The sequence below is a fragment of the Poecilia reticulata genome, chromosome 12, assembly GCF_904066995.2.
Source record: "Poecilia reticulata chromosome 12, P_reticulata-male-v2, whole genome shotgun sequence".
In the NCBI taxonomy this organism is placed as follows: Eukaryota; Metazoa; Chordata; class Actinopteri; order Cyprinodontiformes; family Poeciliidae; genus Poecilia; species Poecilia reticulata.
Window position 1 is genome coordinate 24,077,492 of NC_088841.1, and position 22,571 is coordinate 24,100,062.

A 22,571-nucleotide genomic window follows, 5' to 3' on the forward strand; every position below is an offset into this window, starting at 1 on the left:
TTTGTCTCCTTTGCTGCACCTCCAATATCTGGACCAATCTGTCTGTTTTGTTTGCTGACAGGAAGTTAAGGGCTAGCGTGGCTAGGTAACATCTACCCCATGTAAACAAAACCTTCACATAGTGTTTTCTTACAGTTGCACTGCATCTAGGCGGAATTGAGGATCTGGATATTTGGCAGTGCAGTAATTTATCAGATCACAGGTAAGCGGCTGCTGCAAATTATGTTTTTGTTAGCAGTTGTATTAATAATTTGCTCTATTCTTTTTAGCCTTCCGACTCATCAGCACTGCACCTGGAGTGACACTCGCTGCTGTTTTGCCTACCTATAAATTGTTTTAAAAGACCAACTTGAACTTTCTCTGCTGCTGGGAGCATTGATGGTGCTACTTAGAGGCTACTGCAACATTGTAGTGCTATTGTACCACTGTTTTACTCATATTGTTTCATTTTTTTGTCTTTCTTTTAGGGACTGAGGCTTCTGTGGCGGTGGTAACCCCTGGTGGCGGTGTCTTGTCTTGTGTGTTTTGTTGGAGCACCTTTTTCTTTCTTTGTTTGCTGTGTTTTTGTAGTGTCCAGGGTGGTCCCTTTTTCTGCACTGGATGTTGCCCCTTCCCTCACTACTTCCCCCATTGGTAAGCCTCAGTTTCCTTTGAAATTTAGACATTTTATTATAATGAATCTTGTCAAATGCATTCACTGTTCTAGCCATTCAATTTCAGATTATTGGAAATTTAAAAGATATATTGAAGTTTAATACATTTTGTAGAACTTTCTGAATCTCATCTCCTCATTTCCAGCAGAACTTACCTGTGTCCTTATTACATTACATTTTCCTGGATTTATTCCAGGTGGCGCTGTTGGTCATTGTAACCTTTTAATATTCTATATTTGGGTTCATAATAAAAAGAAAATCCACCCCCAGGTTGCCACATAACCAAGGAAAGGAGGGAATACTTTGTTTACCTCACATTTATTCACAGCTTGGAAAATATTTACATATTATTTTCAGATAATTGACTTAAATTGATGCTGCTGTATTAAAATGTAACTGTTTCTAGTGGACTGAGCTCTAATATTTCAGTTCAGATTCATTTTAAATGTCAAACTGATTCCTGGGGTTTCTACATCTGTTCATCTTTACAGGTTAATAAAGTTTGTGGTTTTATCAATGATGGTTTATTGATCATTATGATCAGAAGGTCAGAGATGTGGATGAACATCATTATTTAGTGAATTCAGCCTCAGTCTGCCTTGGACATAAAGACATTTTATCAGATTTTATATCTGATTGTTTGTAGATATTAAGACATTTAGTGATCCTAATATCAGAGTTTTATCAGTCTTTAGTCTCCAATCTGACCTTTGACCTCTCTGCAGGTGTGGTTGGTGTCTGTGAAATGAACGCTGTGATTGGTTGGATGTGATGGTGGGATGAGGAACTGCTGGTGCTTTTATAAAACACAGAAACTTTAACTGGACCAAACCATAGAAGAAGAAAGCAGACTTTACCATGAAGATCCTCAGAGTGGATCAGTAGAATATCAAGCATCTGTCTGCAGTTTAGTGGCAACACAACTTTCACATCACAAACATCAGATCCAGAATAAAACATGGTTTCTTACTCTAATCGTTGTATTCTGCATTCAGGATTCTGTAGAAAACCACAGAGCTCCTTCACTCCAGAATCTTTTAGGTCGTTGTTGGTCAGGTCCAGTTCAGTCAGATGTTGGTTGGACTTCAGAGCTGAGGCCAGAGAAGAACAGCTGATCTCTGACAAACTGCAGTAGATCAATCTGAATAAAGAATAAAAGATGTGAGCTGAAGCAACAGGATGCAGGTTAAAACTGAAATATGAACAAATTAATAATAAAAATGTAGAAAATTAATTTCACTGAATGTAAAAGAAACATGATGAACTGATGTTTAATATCTGATCCAGTAAAACTGGTTTATAGAGTCCAAACCAGCAGAACCAGAACATGTTATTATGACGTGTTGTTAGAATATTTCAGTCGGGCCTTCAGTGGTTCTGGTCGGGAATTAAAATGGATTCAAATTTTAAAATAGTTTCATATCAGAATCAAAGTGAAGGTTGGTTTATCTCAGGTATCTGGTAGAAACCTATGACTCTGCTGATTCACCAGGTGGCGCTGCTCTGCTGGTGATCAGGTTCTCAGCTCTTTGTTCTAAAGACAAAGTATTTACTGAACTATGGGGACAGTAAATACTTGGAGAACTTATTCTGGTTCAGTCCAGACCAGGGATCTTCACCTTCAGACCTCGATGGCCGGCGTCCTGCCGGCCATCGGCAGGACGCCCCAAAGTTCATGAGGAACTTTGGGAGTCAAAGTTCCTCATGATGGGAACTTTGACTCCCATCATGAGGTCAAAGTTCAGCAGGACTCTGGAGAACCTAACTGCGTCCTGAGGGACAATTCATCACTTCATTCAGGTGTTGAAGCAGAAACATCTAAAGGCTGCAGGACATTGAACCTGGAGGCCTGGATTTGAAGAGTCCTGGTCTAGAAGCTACTATGCTGCCTTCTGGCTGCCTGCATGTTGCCATGACAACAGCTCAGCCAATCACCAACAAGCAGACGTTGGTGATCCACCTGGTGACGCCCCAGCAGAGGATGGACAGCAGAGACGGAGGACAACTGGAGACAAGGACCAGATGTTTGCTGCAATGAGACACAGGCCTCCTTTACCACTGATCACATCTGATCATTATTGATAATTAGAAACACAATGGATTAACTCTGAATCGGCTCTAAAGTTTCTGATCAGTGACCTGATGAAGCGCCTCTGAGGCTCCAACTGACTGACAGACTGAAGAGACGGTTCTTCTCTGACCCGGTCCAACAGAACCACAGCTTCAGGACAAAGCTGAGCTGGAGGAACCGGCTGCTGCTGCCAGTTTTTATTCATGTTATAGTTTGTGGTTATAAAACATAAGTGGTCTGGTTCTGGTTCTGGTTTTACTCTGGAGGAACTTTTCATTATTAATGTGAAGAAGAAAAGAGAAATAAATCAATCTGATCATCTGAATATTTTCAGAACAAACTGAAACATCTCCATCATTAATTATCATCATTTGACTTATTTAACTTATTTTTGTTCATCAGTCCAAAACATTTTAAAGTGAAAAATAAAGATCAATATTCTCAAAGTCTGAAAAAGGAAAATAATTCATTTACAAAGCAAAAAGATTTTAGAAATTATATTCTGACATTTAGAGAACAAATTGCTTTTAAAGAAAACAGAATAAATGTGAAGATAAATAAGTATTAAACCATCGAAAGATTTTATAGGATAAATAGAGAAAACAAACCTCAGACTCTTCACTTTACTGACTGAACTCTGCAGGATCTCACACACATGATTCAGTTCAGAGTCTGTAATGGTTTTATATTTGGTTCCATCTATGTGGATCTGACTCATTTCCAGTTCAGTCAGATGTTGGTTGGACTTCAGAGCTGAAGCCACAACTTCAAATTCAGCCTCTCTGAGTTTACAGCCACCAAGTCTGTGATTAGAGAATAAATAAAGTCAGTTCTAATTAAACCAGATCATCTACATAAACACATATGATAACATTGATATCATCTGATGAACATCTGGTCTTCACATCAATTTACTGAGTTTGATCATTTCATAATTAACATCCTGGTTCTGGTTCTGTTCAAAGATCCATTTAATAGAGAAGCTGAGCAACAGGTTCAAATAGTTCAGGCTTCATGTTCTCAGAACAACTGAAGGTTTTAGCGGCGGCCATCTTGGCTACCTGTTAGCAAACCTCCCTGTTTCTTCATGCTGAGCTCTGACTGCTGCAGCAACAATCTGGATCAGAAGCTCTTCATCACATGACTTTAATACAGGATTTTCATTGGCAGATGAAGGAATGGATGAAACCAGTGGAGCTGATATCCTAACAGACCCAACATGGTGGAGTGGATGGTGATGATCAGAAAATAGTTTCTATTCATCCATTTTCTAGACAAACTTCAGCTTCTCTAGTTTGTCTATGGCTCATTACAGCAGCTGTAGTTTCTGAACGTTCAATAAACAACAGAATTGGACTAATTACCTCGTTCATTTGTGAGTATAAGTCGTTCACAACAAACATCAAATAGGACAAATATATTTCATTAAGTATTTAACAAACAAATCATTCATATGGTGATAATTATGTGGAATTAAATTAATTGTCTAATATAAAAATATTAGTTTGGTTCTCTGGCATCTTGCTTTGAGTCTGAGAGGCTTTTCCTCCATCAAACATGATATTTATATTTGTCTCTTATTTAGTGAAAATATTGATATTGATTAGATTTTCTCCAAAATAATAACCTTTTTCAACATTTATAGCTCCACTGTTGAAAATGAGGCTCTAACATTCACGAATTACATTGAAATAAAATCCAGTCCAACATCTGGTTTGATTCCTCTGGATCCTGTTGGAGGAAAAATATCCCAACTTCACAAGATTTTAACTCCTCCTCCTTCCTCCTATCAGTCTGAAGTTTCTCGTATTGAGGTCAAAGTTCAGATCTACCATAACTGATTGATTCCTGCTTGCTTCAGGTTTACAACCAGCTTCTGACTGAGAATCCAGTAACCTCCTCCCAGTGTGGGAATCTCACTGAGGAAGAAACTGCATCAGGTTTTCTATCACTTCCATATGTCTGCTATAACTGATGTATATTTGCATATAAAATTGTTTTATTTACAGTTTCTGTGGGTGAGTGGTAGATCTCAGCCGGCTGGTGAGAGAAAAAGTAGATCCTGGTCTCCAACAGTTTGGTCAGCTGCTCTAGAGTGTTGAAGCTCATGTCTCTCCAGGTCTTTATGGACATTAACAGCTTCATAAAGGCTGCAGATGAAGAATTGATGAGGAAAATGGTTCCAGCTCTGGAAGCAGATTCCCAGAGCTTTGGGAGGATCTTACAGAAACCAGGACTCCTCCAGAAATGACTTTTCATGACAGCAGACAACAATCACTAATTTATTTATTTAACCTTCATTTCACCAGGAAAATCCCACTGAGATTGAAAATCTCTTTTGCAAGAGAATCCTGACCAAGACTGGCAGCAGACAGAGGTTACAGAACAATCCATTCATGTTGTTCTCATTCATAACCTCAGAGGAAACTAGTGGGCAGAAGAAAAGTTGGTTCACAAAGTTTCCAACTACATTAAAGGGCAACAATTTTGATGCAAGAGTTTATTTTAATGGTCCACGTTTCCATCAAACCTAAACAGGGATTTTATAAAAAAAATAAAGAGTCAAAGATCCAAAGATGTGAATTATGGGGAAGCGGCCCAATGAGTGAAAGTTAAAAATATGTCTGTGATTGATTGGCTCTGTCAGAAAAAAACAGTTTTATAGAATTTTATACTTGAAGACTGATAAAAAGTGGAACATTGTTAAAAACCTCTAAACATTAAAAGCTGCAGCAATGCTGTCCTGGAGCAGCTGAATGTTTAGATGATTGAAATCGTCCAAAGAATGAAAGAAGTAAAGGCCAAAAATGACCAGAAGCAATGTGAGCAACGAAGAAGAAACAGAGCAGCAATGCAAACAATGGATACTGCATTCACACAGCATTCATTGTGTGAATGAATATAGTGAAGACATCTGGACCAGTTTTTTCAGTGACGCATAGCTTTTTCAAATCCAGCAATCAGACTAAAGTTACTTCTACATGTCTTGGGGAAACCGCCGTTTCTATGCGACAGTATCAGCAGCGACAGAAACGCAAACAATGGAGGGAGATGCACATTTTGTTGATGGAAAATCAGGAACTATTGAGTTTCTGTCACCAAGTCTGATTATTATAAGTGACTCTGGGCTTGTTTTTTCTAAAATCGCTTGCAGTTTTCTGGTTTTGTTTCTGAACATGAAATTCCTCATTTGGGTTTGGAAATAAACAGAGACACATAATAAACCCCAGAATTTGTCTGACATCCAGGTAGTTTTAGTCAGACTCTTCCTGTCCATCATTTCCCAGATGATCCGTCCTGCCGTGTCTTTGTTAATGTCAAGTTAATATATTTGCTGTGAATGACATCAAGCTTTGCTTTGCGCTCCAGAAAACTGCAAACATTGAGACTAATATGAACAGCAATAAACATGAAAACAGCCATGAATGAACAAGTCTGTAAAGTTGGTCAACTAAACACCATTATAATCATTAACATTAAGATAAGTGTCATAAATCTGTGCAGAAGGCAATCTGAGCTGTGGAGCAGCAGGAGAAGCTCTGAGTGCTGAGCTATTACAGCAAACACAGGGCCGTAACACAGAACCTGGAGGCTGGGGCTGGGAGAGTTGGGGTGGGGCTAAAATACTATTTAGAGTTTATAGACAATAGAGGAAAACACAAAGATTATTACCGTTATTTATGTTGTTGTAACCATTAAACAATCTGCCCTTCAGTTCAACCTTATAAGTGAGACACATTGTTGATGTTACCATTATAAAATAACTTAGAATTAAGTTTTGGCAAAGCTTAATGTAATTTTCACAGGTGGTGGAGCATTGTTGTTAGCAGCTGCTGAAAGTAACTAGAAAAGGTACTTTTCATGTAACTTAGTTACTTTTCTCATCAGGTAATCAATAATCTGATTAAAGTTACTTTTTCACAGTCACTATGCTATCACTGATCTGGACTCACCGAGCCTTTCTGCAGTTCCTCACAGCTGGAACCAGTCTCAGTCGGCCCGATTCTGATGTGTTGTACTTCTCCAGGTCCAACTCATCCAGAACCTCTGACATCTGCAGCATGAAGGCCAGAGCTGAACACTGGATCTCTGACAGTTTATTCCCTGATTTCAGGAGCTGCTGGATCTCCTGAAAAACTGAGAGGTCGTTCATCTCCACCAGGCAGTGGAGGATCTTGATGCTTCTGTGAGGAGAGATTTCATCAGAGTTCATCTTCTTCAGATTGTTGATGATTCTCTGGATGGTTTCTGGACTGTTCTCTGTTTGACCCAGCAGGCCTCCTAACAGACTCTGGTTGGACTCCAGAGTGAGACCATGAAGGAAGCGAACAAACAGGTCCAGGTGGCCATTTTCACTGCTGAGGGATTTAGACATAACTCTGTTCATGAAACCCTCCAGAGATGTTTCAAAGTAATTTCTTCCCAGGAACTTCTCCATCACCCCTCTATTCCTGCTGGTGAAACAGTGGAACATGTAAACTGCAGCCAGAAACTCCTGGATACTCAGGTGAACAAAGCAGTAAACTGGTTTCTGGAAGATCACACTCTCTCTTTTGAAGATCTCTGTACAAACTCCTGAGTACACTGAGGCCTCTGTGACATCCAGACCACACTGCTCCAGGTCTTCTTGGTAGAACATGATGTTTCCTTTCTCCAGATGTTCAAATGCCAGCCTCCCCAACTTCAGAAGAACTTCCCTGTCAGCCTCCATCAGCTCCTGTGGACTTCTCTCATGTCCTTCATGGTACTTGTTCGTTTTCCATTTTGTCTGGACCAGCAGGAAGTGTGAGTACATGTCAGTCATGGTCTTGGGCAGCTCTCCTCTCTGCTCTGAGGTCAACATGTTCTCCAGAACTGTAGCAGTGATCCAGCAGAAGACTGGGATTCCACACATGATGTGGAGGCTCCTGCAGGTCTGGATGTGGGAGATGATTCTGCTGGACAGCTCTTCATCACTGGACCTCCTCCTGAAGTATTCCTCCTTCTGGGCGTCGTTGAAGCCTCGTACTTCTGTTGCCCTGGAAACACATGAAGGAGGGATCTGATTGACCGTTGCAGGTCTGGTAGTTATCCAGATGAGAGCCGAGGGAAGCAGCTTCCCCTTGATGAGGTTTGTCAGCAGAACGTTGACTGATGACTTCTGTGTGACATCAGAAACCAGCTGCCTACTTTTGAAGTCCAGTGTAAGTCTGCTTTCATCGAGGCCATCAAAGATGAAGAGCAGTTTGCATTTAGCCAGCTGCTCTGCTGGGAGCTTCTGGAGTGTTGGATGGAAAAGATGGAGCAGCGAGAGAAGACTGTGCTGCTGATCTCTGATCAGGTTCAGCTCCCTGAACAAAAGCAGAACCACCACACTGACATCCTGGTTCTCCAAGCCCTTGGCCCAGTCCAGAGTGAACTTCTGCACTGAGAAGGTTTTTCCAACACCAGCGACGCCGTTGGTCAGAACCACTCTGATGGCTCCATGTTGGTCAGGGGAGAATTTAAAGATGTCCTGGCACCTGATTGGAGAGTCATGGAGGTTCTGGATCTGGGAAGCTCTCTCCAGCTGCTTCACCTCATGTTGGGTATTAACCTCTTCACTCCAACCCTCTGTGATGTAGAGATCAATGAAGATCCTGTTGAGGAGGGTTCTGCTTCCTGTTACATCACTTCCTGTTATATCACTTCCTTCAGTCACACATTCACATCTCCTCCTCAGACTGATCTTATGTTCCTTTAGAACCTCCTGCAGACCAACATCTGCTGAAACAGAAGAAACAACTGCATTAAAAACATGACTGTGATTAAGTTGGAACAAAACCATCTGGTGCAGATTAGAAAGTTTTATATGGTCTCTGACGTCACATGATCTGATGTCAAATGATCAGATCCATTTGGACCCAGGAGGTAGGTGAACAATGATGAATTTAATGATATTAATCCAAGTACGGAACAATGGAGGACAGCACGGAGGAACAACTGACGGCACGAGGAACCAGGTAACAAATGACAAACTTCGACAAGGATCCAACATGAGACAAAGACAAGAGGTGGGTTTGAATACACACGGGGTAATCAAGGGAATGAGACACACCTGGGAAACAATCAACGGGGAAGACGAAGAGACAGACACAGGGAGCAAACTGAACACAAAAAAATTCTAAAAATAAATACACAGAAACACGGATCATGACACAGAGCAATATTTCATTATTTGATATATCAAGTGAGCCAAAGAGCCCCTTGTGTCTCCAGAGATTCAGGTTGCAGATCCTGATCTAGTAGATGGAAACTATGATCCTGTACAGCAGCTAAAAGTACAGCACTATAATTTTTAATTCATTGTTAAAGTAAAATTGTGAAGATTAAAATAATCCACCTCTGAATACTAACAAAATACATTTATTTAGAAAAATTTCTTCTGTACCCCTGTTGGCCCCCATCTAGATCCGCCCCTGGGCTGCAGGTCTGTGTCTGACATTAATAATACATTAAATGACCACTGAACACTGAATTAATAAAAAAAGTCAACATTTCTTAATAAACAAACAGAAAGCCCTAACAAACCTTTTAAAGAAGGAAATATTTATGTACCATATTTTCCGGATTATAAGACACATGCTAAAACATACGGTCAATAAAAATAAAAGGTAACGGAAACAAAACAGAAAGTTTAGTTGAACTTTATTCAACTATGTAACAATACACTGACGTTATTTTTTATCCTTCTTCCACAAATTCATCAAAGTCCTCCTCTTCTGTATCTGAATTGAACAGCTGGGGAATTTCGCCATCAAACATGCCAGGTTCCCTGTCATCATTGTCGGAGTCAGTCTTGTTGCCAGGTGGCTGTTCAGCAATGATGCCGGCTTTCCCAAAGCTCAGACAATTAAGGCAGATACATTAGCCCAGGCATCCACAATCCATCCGTAACTCGCCCAGCGCTGCCTCCCCGTCTTAGTAAACGTGTGTTCAGTCTGTCATCCATCACTCCCACGCTACTTGCAACTTCTTTTTGAACGCCCTGTTTACACTGATGTCCAGCAGCTGGAGTTCTTTAGTTGATCCTCCCGGAATGGCGGCAAACTCCGAATTAGTTTTCCTCACTTCCTTTTTCACAGTAGCAGTGAGATGGGCGCGCATGGAGATGAACAGGGATGGTGATGCGTGAAAAAACCCATGTGGTTTTTACAGGAGGCGTATGCTGCAGAACTCGGACAACAATTCTCTGACTGGTTTATCGCTGCCAGCGTACGTACTGTACACTTTATATTTCTGTGTCAGGGACAGATTTTGGAATCCAGTGCACACATAAGGCGCACCGGATTATAAGGCGCACTGCTGATTTTTGAGAAAATTTAAAGCTTTTAAGTGTGTCTTATAGTCCGGAAAGTACAGTATTTACTGTTAATCTCTTAGTATGATTTGTTCTTTAAATGACCATTTATATTATTTTGGCTGATACTACTATACAATAAATAAGAGGATGTTTTAAAACTGGGGTGTCCAAAGTTGGTCCTGGAGGCCAGGTGTTACAGGTGTTACAGGTGTTATGCAGAGAAACAAAGGCCTGCAGAGAATTGCATGCCCTGTAGCAGGAGCGCGCATCGCTCTAAACTCTCGCATATTGATGAGAAAACGGACTGAAATATGACAGAAGAGGAAACTTTTGAAGATATTTGTAACATTATCACATTTTTTAACCATGTAAGCCCTAAAACGGTGTGTTTTATTTCACAGATTAACTGAAATAAATACGATTTTTACACCTTTGAGACACATGAGTCGAACATTTTCCATCAGTGTCTGATGAAATATTTCTTCACAGATGGTTTGAAATCCCCGCTTTTTCTTTTAACACCATAATAGCTTAAAGCATTATGAAACACAGCGCCATTATGGAGAACATTTTTATATCATCCTGAACTGTCTAGTCCATTAATGTAGGAGGGGATTCATTTTAATTTCCGAGTTTGCCAATGTTGGCATCCCCTGTCTGTTGTCCTGTTGATATGAAACTTATAGCAGAAGCTCAGAGAACAAGTGTCATTATGTAGAAAAGGTGAAATTCCTCTTAACTCTTCATTTCTCCATGTTAGCAGGGGGATGCATTTTATGGCAAAGCAAATTATTAGCCTGCTGATATCAGCATGCCCTATATATTTTTCTCAAATGTTATACTATTGATGTTCATTTAACAGCCAAATATGGGACGGTTCCGTATTTTAAGGGACGGGTTAGCCACCTAGCATGTCATTAGTGCAGAACTAGGCTGCCTAGTTCATACATCAAAATGATCATCAGATTTAATAAAATGTTCAGTTTTAATGCAATTAGCACAAAGAGTTGAGAACAGAGAGACTTTAAAGTAAAACTATTTACAGCAGCTGGAAATACACAGATTTAGTTGACAGGAAGATTTATAAAACCTTAAATGTCCAAATCCCAACTAAAGACGTTGAATTGGTCCAACAGACGACAGAAGAAGCTCTGATTGGACGTGTTCAGTCTCACCTGGAGCACAGCTGCTCTGATTGGCTGTCAGCAGTCCAGCTCCTGTTCTGGGTCTTTCTCCACACTGGGGGCAGGAGGAGGGTCCAGATGGAGCAGACTGGTCCCAGTAGGACCTGATGCACTGTCTGCAGAACCAGTGTCCACAGCTGGTAGACACTGGATCCACCAGAACCTCCTGACACAAAGCACAGCAGGATGACTGCTCCTCCTCACCAACGCTGCTCCTCTTCCTCCCTCTGTGAAGACATTTCTTCATCACTGAAATGGTTCACTAACAACAGGCTGGAGCCGTCCTGGTACCAGAAGCTGAGTCAGAACAGAACCTCAGAACATTGATGATCTCTGGTTATTATATCTGGTGTTATGATGGATCTTTCTCTGGTTGTATTTGTCCATCTGAAATTTTTATTCTGTCTGAGTAGAAAACTGTTTCCATCAGAGGCTCAGAGACCAAAATCTGATTCTGATCTGGATTCCAGTGTAGAAACATGGATAATTATTTAATGGTGGAGTACCAGTAAACTGGAATCAGGTCCAGTTTGCATTTATCTCAGAACTTTATAAAGAGCCTTGAACTTTGACAGAGCATTATTTGGACATGTTAGCAGAGCAACAACAAATTATTAAATGTGTCTTATTTGTTGCTAAATCTGACTTCATGATGATTCTTTGGACTTTGGTTTTGTTTTCACTTTGTAGTTTTATTGTCCTGATTAATAGTTTATAGTTGTAGTTTAGTTACAGTCCATCTTTATTGGGTCCAGTTCCTGTTTTATTTAGACCAGTGGTCCCCAAACTTTTTTCTGTGAGGGCCACATAACTCTTCCCTTGTCTGGTGGGGGGCCGGAGTGATTTTGTAACAGAAAAAGTTTGTTTATCTTGCGCGCTGCGGTAATTGTTGATGGGGGGGGGGGGGGTGGTGGAGGGACGGTTTATCGTTTTATTTTTTACCCAGAAAGCACATGGGAAAAAACCGTGAGTGAAACGGTCAGTGGGACTGACTAGTATATATACCATTGAGGTTAAGTAACTTTAACATATTCATATGTTAACATAAAGGCTCGTTTTGAAATATAAGCTGCTACTTACAGGCATTGCTTCGACGAACTCGACCTGGAATGCGGCGTTCATAACAGACACGTGTTCATCTGCTCTACCGCTAGCAAACAACCGTACTGATTAAATAACATAAAAGTCAAGCAGTTGTGATTTATAAAGTAAAGGTGAGCAGGTTTGTACGTACAGTTTTATACATCCTAATATTTTGTGCACTGCATTTTCCTAAATTTGTCCGTGCTGGAGTGAAAACTGCTCTCTCTTTTATACATGAAGCTCCAGACCTCAGTGGAACATGGAAGCTGCTAGAGATTCATAAAGACACAAAGGAAACTATTTAGTTTTTCCTCCAGTTTGTTCTGTTCTCTCAAAGATCACAACTGAAAAAGAACTAAAATGATTTAAATGATGTTTTGGTCTCCATGAATCAGTTTCTAAGCTGAAATCAAAGTTTAAATCCTGGTTGGTCTCTGCAGAGTCACATGAATCAGTTAGAAACTGGTTTCTTACTCTGATGGTTCTGGTTCAGTACTGAAGCCTGGAGGGCCTCCTTTGGACCAGTCACTCTTCATAGAGGGACAGACGGATCCTGCAGGTTCTGCTCTGTCCTGCTTTAGCTCCAAATCTTCCATCTTCTGGATTTCAGTGAGTCTGAAAAAGAAACCAGAACCAGTCAGTTCCCAGTGATCCAGTCAGCAGAAAGTTGATCCCATCATGTGTTCAGAGGATCAGAGGAACCTGATCCAGCAGGAACCATCTGGGTTTGAATTGTTCTCTCCTTCACTTCTTCATGACCTTCTGATGTCTGCTGGCTGATCCAGAGCCTTCTGGAGAACTTCTGACTTTATTAACAACATGTAAAACCTGAAACCTGAACTGGAATCATGTTCCAGGTCTGCAGAAACATCCAGAGTGAGGTCAGATGTAGTGAATGAAGGAGTGAACATTTCCTATGAAGTGGTGATGTGTTGGTCCTGAACAGATGGGCTCAGTTAAAGCAGCGGTTCTGAAACCTTTGGGGTCCAGACCTCCTTTAGACGGGCTGCCAGTCCTCCTGCTGAGAGTCGGTTCAGTCAGAGAGGCAGGAATATGTGGAAGGAATATTTTCCAGACGGACCAACAATCAGAGAGATTCAGGATCAGGTGATCCACGGAGATCATGAGGATGATCTGATCACTCTCAGCTTCCAGCAGATCTGTTCAGGTTTCCAGCAGCGTTTAGAGAGACAAAGAGTTTCTCACTGCTGCCAGGAGAAACAAGAAGTCCAACTGGAAAAGAAACAACTCAGAGGAGGAAGAGAGGGAAATCTGTTGAGTTTAAATCTGGTTTGACTCCACAGATCAGAGAAACATCAGTTTCTGATGAACCCCAGACTGCAGAGGAAGGACAGATGTGTCACATTTTAGGATTTAAATAATCAGGTAGAGCAATTTAACAGGATGGAGTATTATGGACACACTAAGAGAATATATAAAAACATATAAAATATGAGAATAAAGTCAGAATATTACAACTTTATTCTGATAATATTATAAATTTCTTCTAAAAAAATATATTTTATTTTCATCTTATTGTGGTTTTACTACTCTGTCGTAGTTTAAAGTGTTTTTGTTCTGGTTTTTCCTAAGATGAAACCAGTTCTGCTCTTTAAAAGACTAATTAAGTTCTTATTTAGTTTATATTAATATCATTATTGCTGACAATCAGATCACCTCCAGGTGTTGGTGCTGCCTAAAGGTGGGATCATGTGGGATCCTGTAGATCTTAGTCACAGTAACTAAGTTGTGGCATTTTGTTAAATATTTCTCTCATGAAATATAAATGTGTTTCTTCATGTAACAACAATTTATAAGCAGCAACGATTCACAATAAAGTCTCCATTTCAATTACTTTAATTTTCCGTCTAAATACTTTCTTGATCAGCCCTTAAATTAAAATAAATCCAGTAAAGCTCGACCCCTAAAGGACCCATGACAGACGGTCTTCTATCCGTCCCACTGAGAGGGGAAGCGCAGATCAATGCTCTATGGTAGGAAAATCTGACAGTGCACCACCTGTTACAATCCAGGTGGAGGTGATGGAGTGTGTAGGGAGACAACATCAGATTCCCTGACATCCAGGTCACCTCGTACCTGACCTGGTCACTGAACACCTCTGTTCTGATGAGGAAGGCCCAACAAAGACTCTTCTTCCTCAGGAAGTTGCAAAGGGCTGGACATCACGTCTACAGAGCCGTGATGAAGAGCATCCTCTGCCTCAGCAGGACTGGGTGGGACGGCAACAACCCAGGACCAAAAGGACTTGGCCCGAGTGGTGAGAACGGCCCAGTGGATTGTGGGATCAGTTACTGAACCTAGACCTGATATCTACTGGCCGACTGCAGAGGAAGGCCAGCTGTGTTGCTGCTGATGATCCACCCACCCAGGACACAAACTGTTGGTACCGTCTGGAAACGCTGCAGGTCCAGAAAGTGAACAACCACTTTATGGATAAAGATCAGCTTTTTCCCCAGAGCTGAGAATCAATCTGTCCACCTTCCATCCTCTCTGCCCCCTGCAGACACACCCACAGCCTCATGCTGCCCCCTAAGGGCTGATTAAGACTTTATTGATTCATCTATTGATCACTGAGGCACCACTCCAGTTTCATTATGTTCTAGAAACATGATAATAAGAACCTTATGTCTTAAAACGACAAGTTATTTCTGTCCTCCGTCTCAAAATGGAGCCAGCAGAAAAAAGTTAGTTTCAGTTTCTATTTCACTCAGTAACATGACTTGTGTGTTTTCATCATAACAGAAGCGTCTAAAATCCTAATTTCATTTGTGGAATAAATATTTACAGTTAATAGTTCAGATAGATTTTAACTATAAAGTTAAAAAAAATCAGTATTTCTATAGTAAAAGGTTCTGTAGTCAGAGGAGTTCAACTACATTTCCCATGATCCTCTGGTGGCTCAACAAACCTGTTGATCCACATTGAGATCATAACGTCCAACAGACCGCTGTCTAACAGGCGTCACAACTTAAAGACGCTTATTTCCAGAGGAAAAGTGACAAACTTTCTATTCAGAGCATCAAATGACAGCAGAGCAATAATAAATCTTACATTAAAACACTTTTACACAAACAGAGAGATTAAATTTAAACAGCAGAAGTTGCTGCTCAGATTAGTTCAAACTGACTGAAACCTCCTTCCTGCTGACCAACACCAGCAGGAAGGAAGTGAAGTGTCTGACCAACCCAAACAACGAGGCGGGTTGACCAGAATATTCCTGTAGATTAGCCTTCAAACAGCAAAGATGTAACTTTTAGCTGAAATCAGAAGTGAACCTTTTCTCCAAACATCAGAGCAGAAACAGTCAGTAAAGTTCCTGAAGACAAAGTTCATGTAGAAAACAAAGCAAACTTACAGTTTGTTCAGACGATCCAAAGAGCTGAAGAAGAAAATGTGATCAACAAACTAAGACCCAACAGAACCGCAGGAGAACCAGGTTGGTGCCACACCTGGAAAGACAGTAATGGGACAGGACTGGACTTTTACCTGATCTGAACGATTCAGAGTTCAAAGTCAAGATGTTATAAATGTTGAATAACTGATCATGTGACGGCTCACTTGGTTTGTAGTTTCTTCTTCCAGAGCAGCAGAAGGTTTGCTGTAAAATCAGAAGCAGGTTAATAAAGTCTTCATGAGGAAGGAGAGAAGTTCTGATGAAAATGTTTCATGATGGTTAATGATGATAAAGCTGCTACCACCACCTGATTGTTTTTCTTTGTGGTAATAATCGTTTATTATGTTTTTAAGTATTTTAATCTTTGTTTTCATTGTTGTTATGTTGGCAACTTAATTAGAGGAGAAATGAGTCCAGAGAAAAGAGCAGCTGGTTGATTCCTGCTGCAGTAACTGGTCTGACTATGAATACAGTCAGAATATGAACAGAAAATAAAAAAAACTAAACTGTAGTTCTTAACATCACCACATTACTGCAACTAAAACCACACATTGTTATAATATAGATTATTAATATAGCTCCTATATAACCATTGATCATCATGTCAGTGAGGTGAGCAGAGTGAGGACAGTCTCTGGTTAAACCAGGATCAGCTGAGCAGGTTCTGCTGATCCAGGTTGAAACCCTGATTTCATTTCAATCATCAACCTGAATCTAAAGTCAGATCAGCAGCAGAGAGGTGGCAGCTTGTTCCAGACTCATTATTTACACATGATGCAGCTGTTTTCCAGCTGTTCTCCACAGCTGGAGGGAGGGAGGGGGATGTTTGGAGGAGAGAACCTGAACATTCAGCCTCCAGGTTTTACAGCTGGATTCTGACCTCAGCAGCTGGAACAACGACACAGATGAAACCAGAGACTCCTGGAAAATGGATGTTTGGATCTGATCAGGTCTGCAGATTCACTGACTGGGATTTATTCAGAAAATGTCTCAGACCTGAGAAGAGCTGAGCTTCTTCAGACTGAATGCTGGGAAATCTTCACTCCTCCCATTCAGTGATGTTCAGGTTCTGAACTTTAAAAACTAAAATCAGTTGGAAACATCAGGAATTTGGTCCATTAAAGTGTTAATAATAAAATCAAACCCTTCTGCTGTTAGTTGAGTAAAGTCTGTTTCCACTAAGAACTGTGAGCGTTTCCTCCAGTCTGTGTTCGGCTTTAATCTCCTGCAGGAAACCAAACCTCCACGTCTCGACTGGAGTCGCCGTGGCAACGCCTTTCAAACATTAGGATAGTGGGTTGAGACCGGATGAGAGCCGATGAGTTGTTTTTATTTAGTGGCAGAGCTGCATTCAGCCATTCATCATCCCAGTTTTCCTGCCTGCAGATTAATCTCCGCTAATCTGATGCTTGGAGACCAAAATGTTACAAACTGGGATTAAGAGAGTTGAGATGTTGAAATCTGTCACATTTAGAAAAGAAGCTTCGTGATGCTATGATTTGTTCATCTGAACAACTTTTTAAAAATATTTACACTTTATAACAAATCAAACTGATCAGACTTATTTTGAAGCAACAACCATCAGTTTAATTGATCAATTATGTTATTGGCAAACTAATATAAAGTAAACTGACGTATGGAAGAACAAACATGCCTCAGTCAAGATGATCACCATTTATATCATATTCATAACCACATTAGCTAACAAAGCTAACATCTTGTATTCCACATATGCAAAGATTAAAACCTTTAGATTAAAATATGTAGAAAATCATAAACTTATGTCCAGTTTTATTTGCTACAGAGTTTTAGGGCCACATTAAGGAAAAATATAAAATAAAATTACAAAATAAATCTGTGTGGTGGGAAAATGATCATAAGTTACCATCAGCTGATCATGTTCTATTAATGCTTGTGAACTCTGACCAGAAGAACCTGTTTGGGTTAAACACACACCAGGTTGGAAGTTGTTTTCCTGCAGCTGAAGGGAACCATGTCATGTTGGTATTAGTCTTTCGAACCCACATGCAAGAACACGACCAGAAGAGACGAATAAAAGTACAATTAAGGTTTATTGAAGTCAGGGGGAGAATGGAGAGGGGAAGAATACTGGAGCGGAGGACCAGGTCGTCTTACTGCCGATGGGAGGCACAAGGTTAGAAACTGCGAGGAGATTGTTGTCCAGAAATAATCAGAGAATGCTTACCTGAGAAGGATGGAGTGATCGGCTTGGGTTTGTGCGAGTATGGCTCGTTGGAGAGCGGATAGTGATAATTAACGGCCGGAGTTGCGGCGTAGGTTCCGGTTCTTGTAATCCCTTTTCTCCGGTGAGGTTCGGACATGGGTCTCCTGACCCGGAACGCTCCGAAGGGGAATCCACCGGAGAAGGATCCACGAAGAGGGGAAGACGAACACACTAGGGGTGGCGTCTGACCGGTAACACCGGTAGCGTCGGGGGAAGACACAGGAGGTAGGTGATCCACAGCGGGGAAACAGACTCACACAACACTCGGGAGGAACTGATCTCTCGGGAACAACGAGGAGAGAGCTGGATCATCGAGGTAAGCAAACACTCAGGCGATGAGAAGGAGCGGAGCTGCTGCTTATATCCAGGATCCACGCCCTCTAAACGAGCTGCAGGTGTGCGCCCAGGTTGAACCTCGCCGCTTTCCAGGGGTAACACATGGGTGACATCTAATGGATGTCCGAGGAATAGCGGTTCCAGAGACCAGTGAAAAATAAAAACTAAAACTAAAGAAAACAAACTAAGAAATAAAAAAGGGGAAAAACACAGACCCTGACAAACCAGACTGTCTGCATGTTCTGGATCCTGGATATAAAACCTACATGTTGACTCTGCCTGTTGGAGCTTTTCATCCTGAACTGATTCATTATTGATCGTCTTACAAGCTCTCTGCATTGGGCACAATATACAAATAAACCTGATTGAGTGATTTCATCTAACAGCTTGGAAATTAATGTTTTCCTCAACAATTTGGTTCCAACCTGGACACTCGGCTCCAGCCTGAAACCTGGATTAGGATTAAAGAGACGAGGGCTGCTGGTCGGCTCCACGGCTCCAGAGCTGAGATCAACAAACTCAATCCACTGATATCTGCTGAGACTCTCACTCAGGTCATAAACTAACTTACTAATTATAAAATCTAAAATAGTAAAGGATCCTAATGACCTTTTTCCCTGAGGATTGAGATTGACCAGATTAATAAAGATTACAAGAGAAAGAAAAATAAATTAAAAAAAGGAAAATAAAGAAGAAAAGTAAAAGAAGAGAAGACAGATCTTTGTAAAAGTGTAAGATTATTTTTCTTGAAGATTCCTGCAGGGTGTCTGTGAAATAAATTGATACTTATAGGGAATTTTTAGTTTTTCTTGGAAAGCTGAATAAAAAACCTTTATAGATAATTAATGGAACCACAGGTTCTAGGATGAGTCCTAGTTAAAGTCCTTATCAGAGGATAAGGCAGGTATTTACTAGAGTTTTGGTTTTAAATTCAGGGAACCAAACCTTTAGAGAATCCTAAAGACTTTATGAGAAATAAAAACCTGTTAGAGGATGAAGAGGCAGAGCGACCACAAAGCTGGTTGGTTGGATTCTGTGGAGACGTTTGCAGTCTAAAGAGGAAATCCCACCTATTCAGAAGAAACGGGTCTGAGTGGTTCCTGGGTCTTTTCTCCTCCTCAGGGTGAATCGATTCACTATATAATAATGAAACATGGAGAAAAAAGTTTGCATGATGTGAATGAAAGGATGAAAAGTGTCATTTCTCCTGTTCGTTGAAGCTGATCGTTTAGAAAGGAAGAGAAAGATAATTAGAAGCAGAGGAAGTGAACTGAGGCAAAGAAATGAGAAACGAAGAGTCGAGTTGATCCTGAGAAACAAGGAAAGTTTGGAAAGTTGGATGAAAGAGAGAAAGAAGAGAAGGACAGAAAAATGATGAACAAATAAATGGAAATGCTTCCATTTCTGAACATAAATCTTTTGTTGATAAATTACAGGCCTTAATATGTTTTAGTGTGTTTGAATAAGCAAATGGTTTTATTTTTGAAAAGGATGATAATAAGTGACTAAAACAATCATGCAAAAGGAAAAATAAGACGTTTATATGCATATTTATATAAACAATAAAAACCACAAAACAAACCCTAATCGATTTCTATCTGCTTCTTCTTCTCTCCTCTGTCTAAGCCTCACCGTGGAGCATCTGACCTCTGACCTCAACACCTCAGCCTCCATGGACCAGATGACGTCCCTCTCACACCACCAGCTGATCAAAGTGACCCAGTAGATCCAGTGGATGGGCTGCACAGTGGCGCAGTTGGTAGAGCTGTTGCCTTGCAGCAAGAAGGTTCTGGGTTCGATTCCCGGCCCCAGTCTTTCTGCATGGAGTTTGCATGTTCTCCCTGTGCATGGTGGGTTTTCTCCGGGTACTCCGGTTTCCTCCCACAGTCCAAAAACATGACTGTCAGGTTAATTGGCCTCTCCAAATTGTCCCTAGGTGTGAGTGTGTGTGCATGGTTGTGTGTCTCTGTGTTGCCCTGCGACAGACTGGCGACCTGTCCAGGGTGACCCCACCTCTCGCCTGGAACCCTCCCGGTCCCACCAAGGGACAAGGGTGTCAGAAAATGGATGGATGGATGGTTAGATCCAGTGGATCAACGAGATGAGGAAGATGAAGGAAACCTTCATCACCTCCAGGCTCTGAAGTTTCTGTTGATCCTGATTTATTTGACACCAGAGAACTGATGAGACGTTTCCATTCAGGGGACGACTGTCTGTCTTCTGTTGGACATTTGGACTGAAACTGTGTGTGACTGAGCTTTAACCACCTCCTCTGGTCAGCTGTCCAGGATCACAGTAGAGAAAGAAAAGATCAACCTGCTTCAGAGCTGAGAGGAGAAGACACCAGTCTGAACTGGTGATGCTGGTTTCATCTGTGGACAACATGGACATATTGTTGCCATGTGAAGCTGACAGCTGTAAATGAGCATTTGCTGACATTTATTCTCCAAAAGTAATATTTCTCTGTAATCTTAATCCAACATGCTGTCAGTGAGCTTTACTCAGTCAGTTGGTTTTTACTCAGTGCCTGAGTGGGGCAGACAAAATGAGCCACAGCTGGATAATCTGGGGACAATTAAAGGCTCCCCAAAATGTTCCATGTTGTCCCCAGATGCCAAAATGTAACCAGTTAGAGTTAACGACGTCTCATTGGAGATGAGGCTGAATTGATGTCTCTGACTTGATGACATTAGTCTGATTTCTCCTCTTCACCAGCCACTGCTTCAGTGAGTTTTGCTGTGTGATGATGGTTGAAGCTGTTGGACCTTTATTTTGAAAGGGTTCCTGTGTGGCTCAGACAGCGATGCTCTAGCTTGCACAAGTCCTGGCACAGGACTTGTGCAAGCTAGAGCATCGCTGTTCCTGCCGAGGTCAGCGCTGTCAGGTGCAGGTCATCCCTCAGCAGCTCCTGTCCTGCTCCTCTCATTCTGGTTGGCACACTAGTGGCTCCTCTGCCTGCTATCCCTGTACCCCACTCCACAAAGAGGAATCGGCGACGCAGGAAAAGGAGGTAGTAAGAGAGGTGGCATTCAACACGTACAGGACATGTGGCCACCCAAAGACCAAAGACTTTGGCCTCAGCCGCTTCGGCAGAGCCACATTCTGCCTGGGCAGCACTGGTGGGCTGTCTTTGGAGGCCTGGCTGGCAGAGCAGGGTTGTGGTGGCCACAACCCCATAGGTGGAGTGGATGTACATCTTTAAATATTGTATAGAAATTTGTAAAAATGTAAATAGATCTTTATACTTAACCAAATGTAGAAAAAAACTTGTATATTTTGTATTGTGATGGTTTGGGGTTTTTTTCCCATTTATATTCTTTAATAAAGTTGTACTTGATATATACCTGCTTATAAGTGGAAGTGTGTTCTTGTGGGAATAAATGCTGTTCACAGAATCAGTTTGTTGTTTTAGTTGCTGTGATTTGGAGTTCACCTGAACTTTGATGAGCCCTGTGGGATTTCAGGCTGGTCTTTAGTAACCGAACACAGGTGCAGCTACATTGAGGTGTCAGAAGGATTAGGTTCTCATAAGTTTGTATTACTATGTAGGTACATATTGTGACTTAGATTTTATTTACATTTGCTTTTTACACTCTGAACTTAATTTAACCTGATACATATTATAAACCATACATAACTAATAATCAGTAAAAAGCTTGTAAAGGTGGAACAATCCAAAAAGAAAAGTCCACAACGCAAAATTCCCAGGTAGATTCTATGTGAGCGGCTTCACAAAGTGAAAGAGGAACCTCGCGAATCACAGGGTCGCGTGTTCGCGTCCCACCATTGACATCATGACATGAACAACTCTAAACCTATGAACTAAAATAATATACTAAAGTGCAATCCAAGCATCCTCCACTCACTGACCTGTAAAAATCCAGGTGCTTTAGCATCGCTATTGCGTAAGCGGGAGGGTTCAAATATTGGGCGGATTGCTGAGACTCGGACGAGGCGCATTAGTGGGCGTCCCTTATTTTGATTTCTGAAAGGTGGCATGGGGGGCATCGACCAAAATAAGTCGATGCCCCCCATGTTAAACTGGTCTAGAGCCAGGGCTGAGTAAAACAGGGAGTTTCTAAGAATCCCCCCCGCTCACACACATCGTTCAACCAGACGGCCAGAGTCTAACTCTCTATTTGTAATTCATAGGGGGCCAGAAAATGTTTGGAAACCACTGGGCTACACCAACTCAGTATTTATCAGTAGCTAGCTGTAAAGCGCTATTCCAGAGGTTCCCAAACTGTGGGGCGCGCCCCCTAG

The 22,571-nt window shown here is 41.3% G+C and overlaps 1 protein-coding gene across 4 annotated transcripts in view; it reads right to left on the reverse strand.

Moving 5' to 3' along the window:
• Positions 1-22,571, reverse strand: part of LOC108166754 (protein NLRC3-like) — a 92,575-nt gene that overhangs the window by 5,366 nt on the left and 64,638 nt on the right. Inside the window, exons 1-8 of one of the 4 annotated variants that reach the window (XM_081614088.1) lie at positions 17,934-18,759; positions 15,892-15,931; positions 15,689-15,782; positions 12,787-12,927; positions 11,221-11,456; positions 6,678-8,469; positions 3,333-3,527; positions 1,624-1,794 (exon numbers count right to left, since the gene is read on the reverse strand). In XM_081614088.1, the coding sequence (XP_081470214.1) occupies positions 1,624-1,794; positions 3,333-3,527; positions 6,678-8,469; positions 11,221-11,456; positions 12,787-12,908 (2,516 nt within the window). In that variant the 5' untranslated portion in view covers positions 12,909-12,927; positions 15,689-15,782; positions 15,892-15,931; positions 17,934-18,759. Of the gene's footprint in view, positions 1-1,623; positions 1,795-3,332; positions 3,528-6,677; positions 8,470-11,220; positions 11,457-12,786; positions 12,928-13,304; positions 15,642-15,688; positions 15,783-15,891; positions 15,932-17,933; positions 18,760-22,571 lie in introns of those variants that run through there. The other 3 variants (XM_081614090.1, XM_081614091.1, XM_081614087.1) reach the window with 3 other exon arrangements.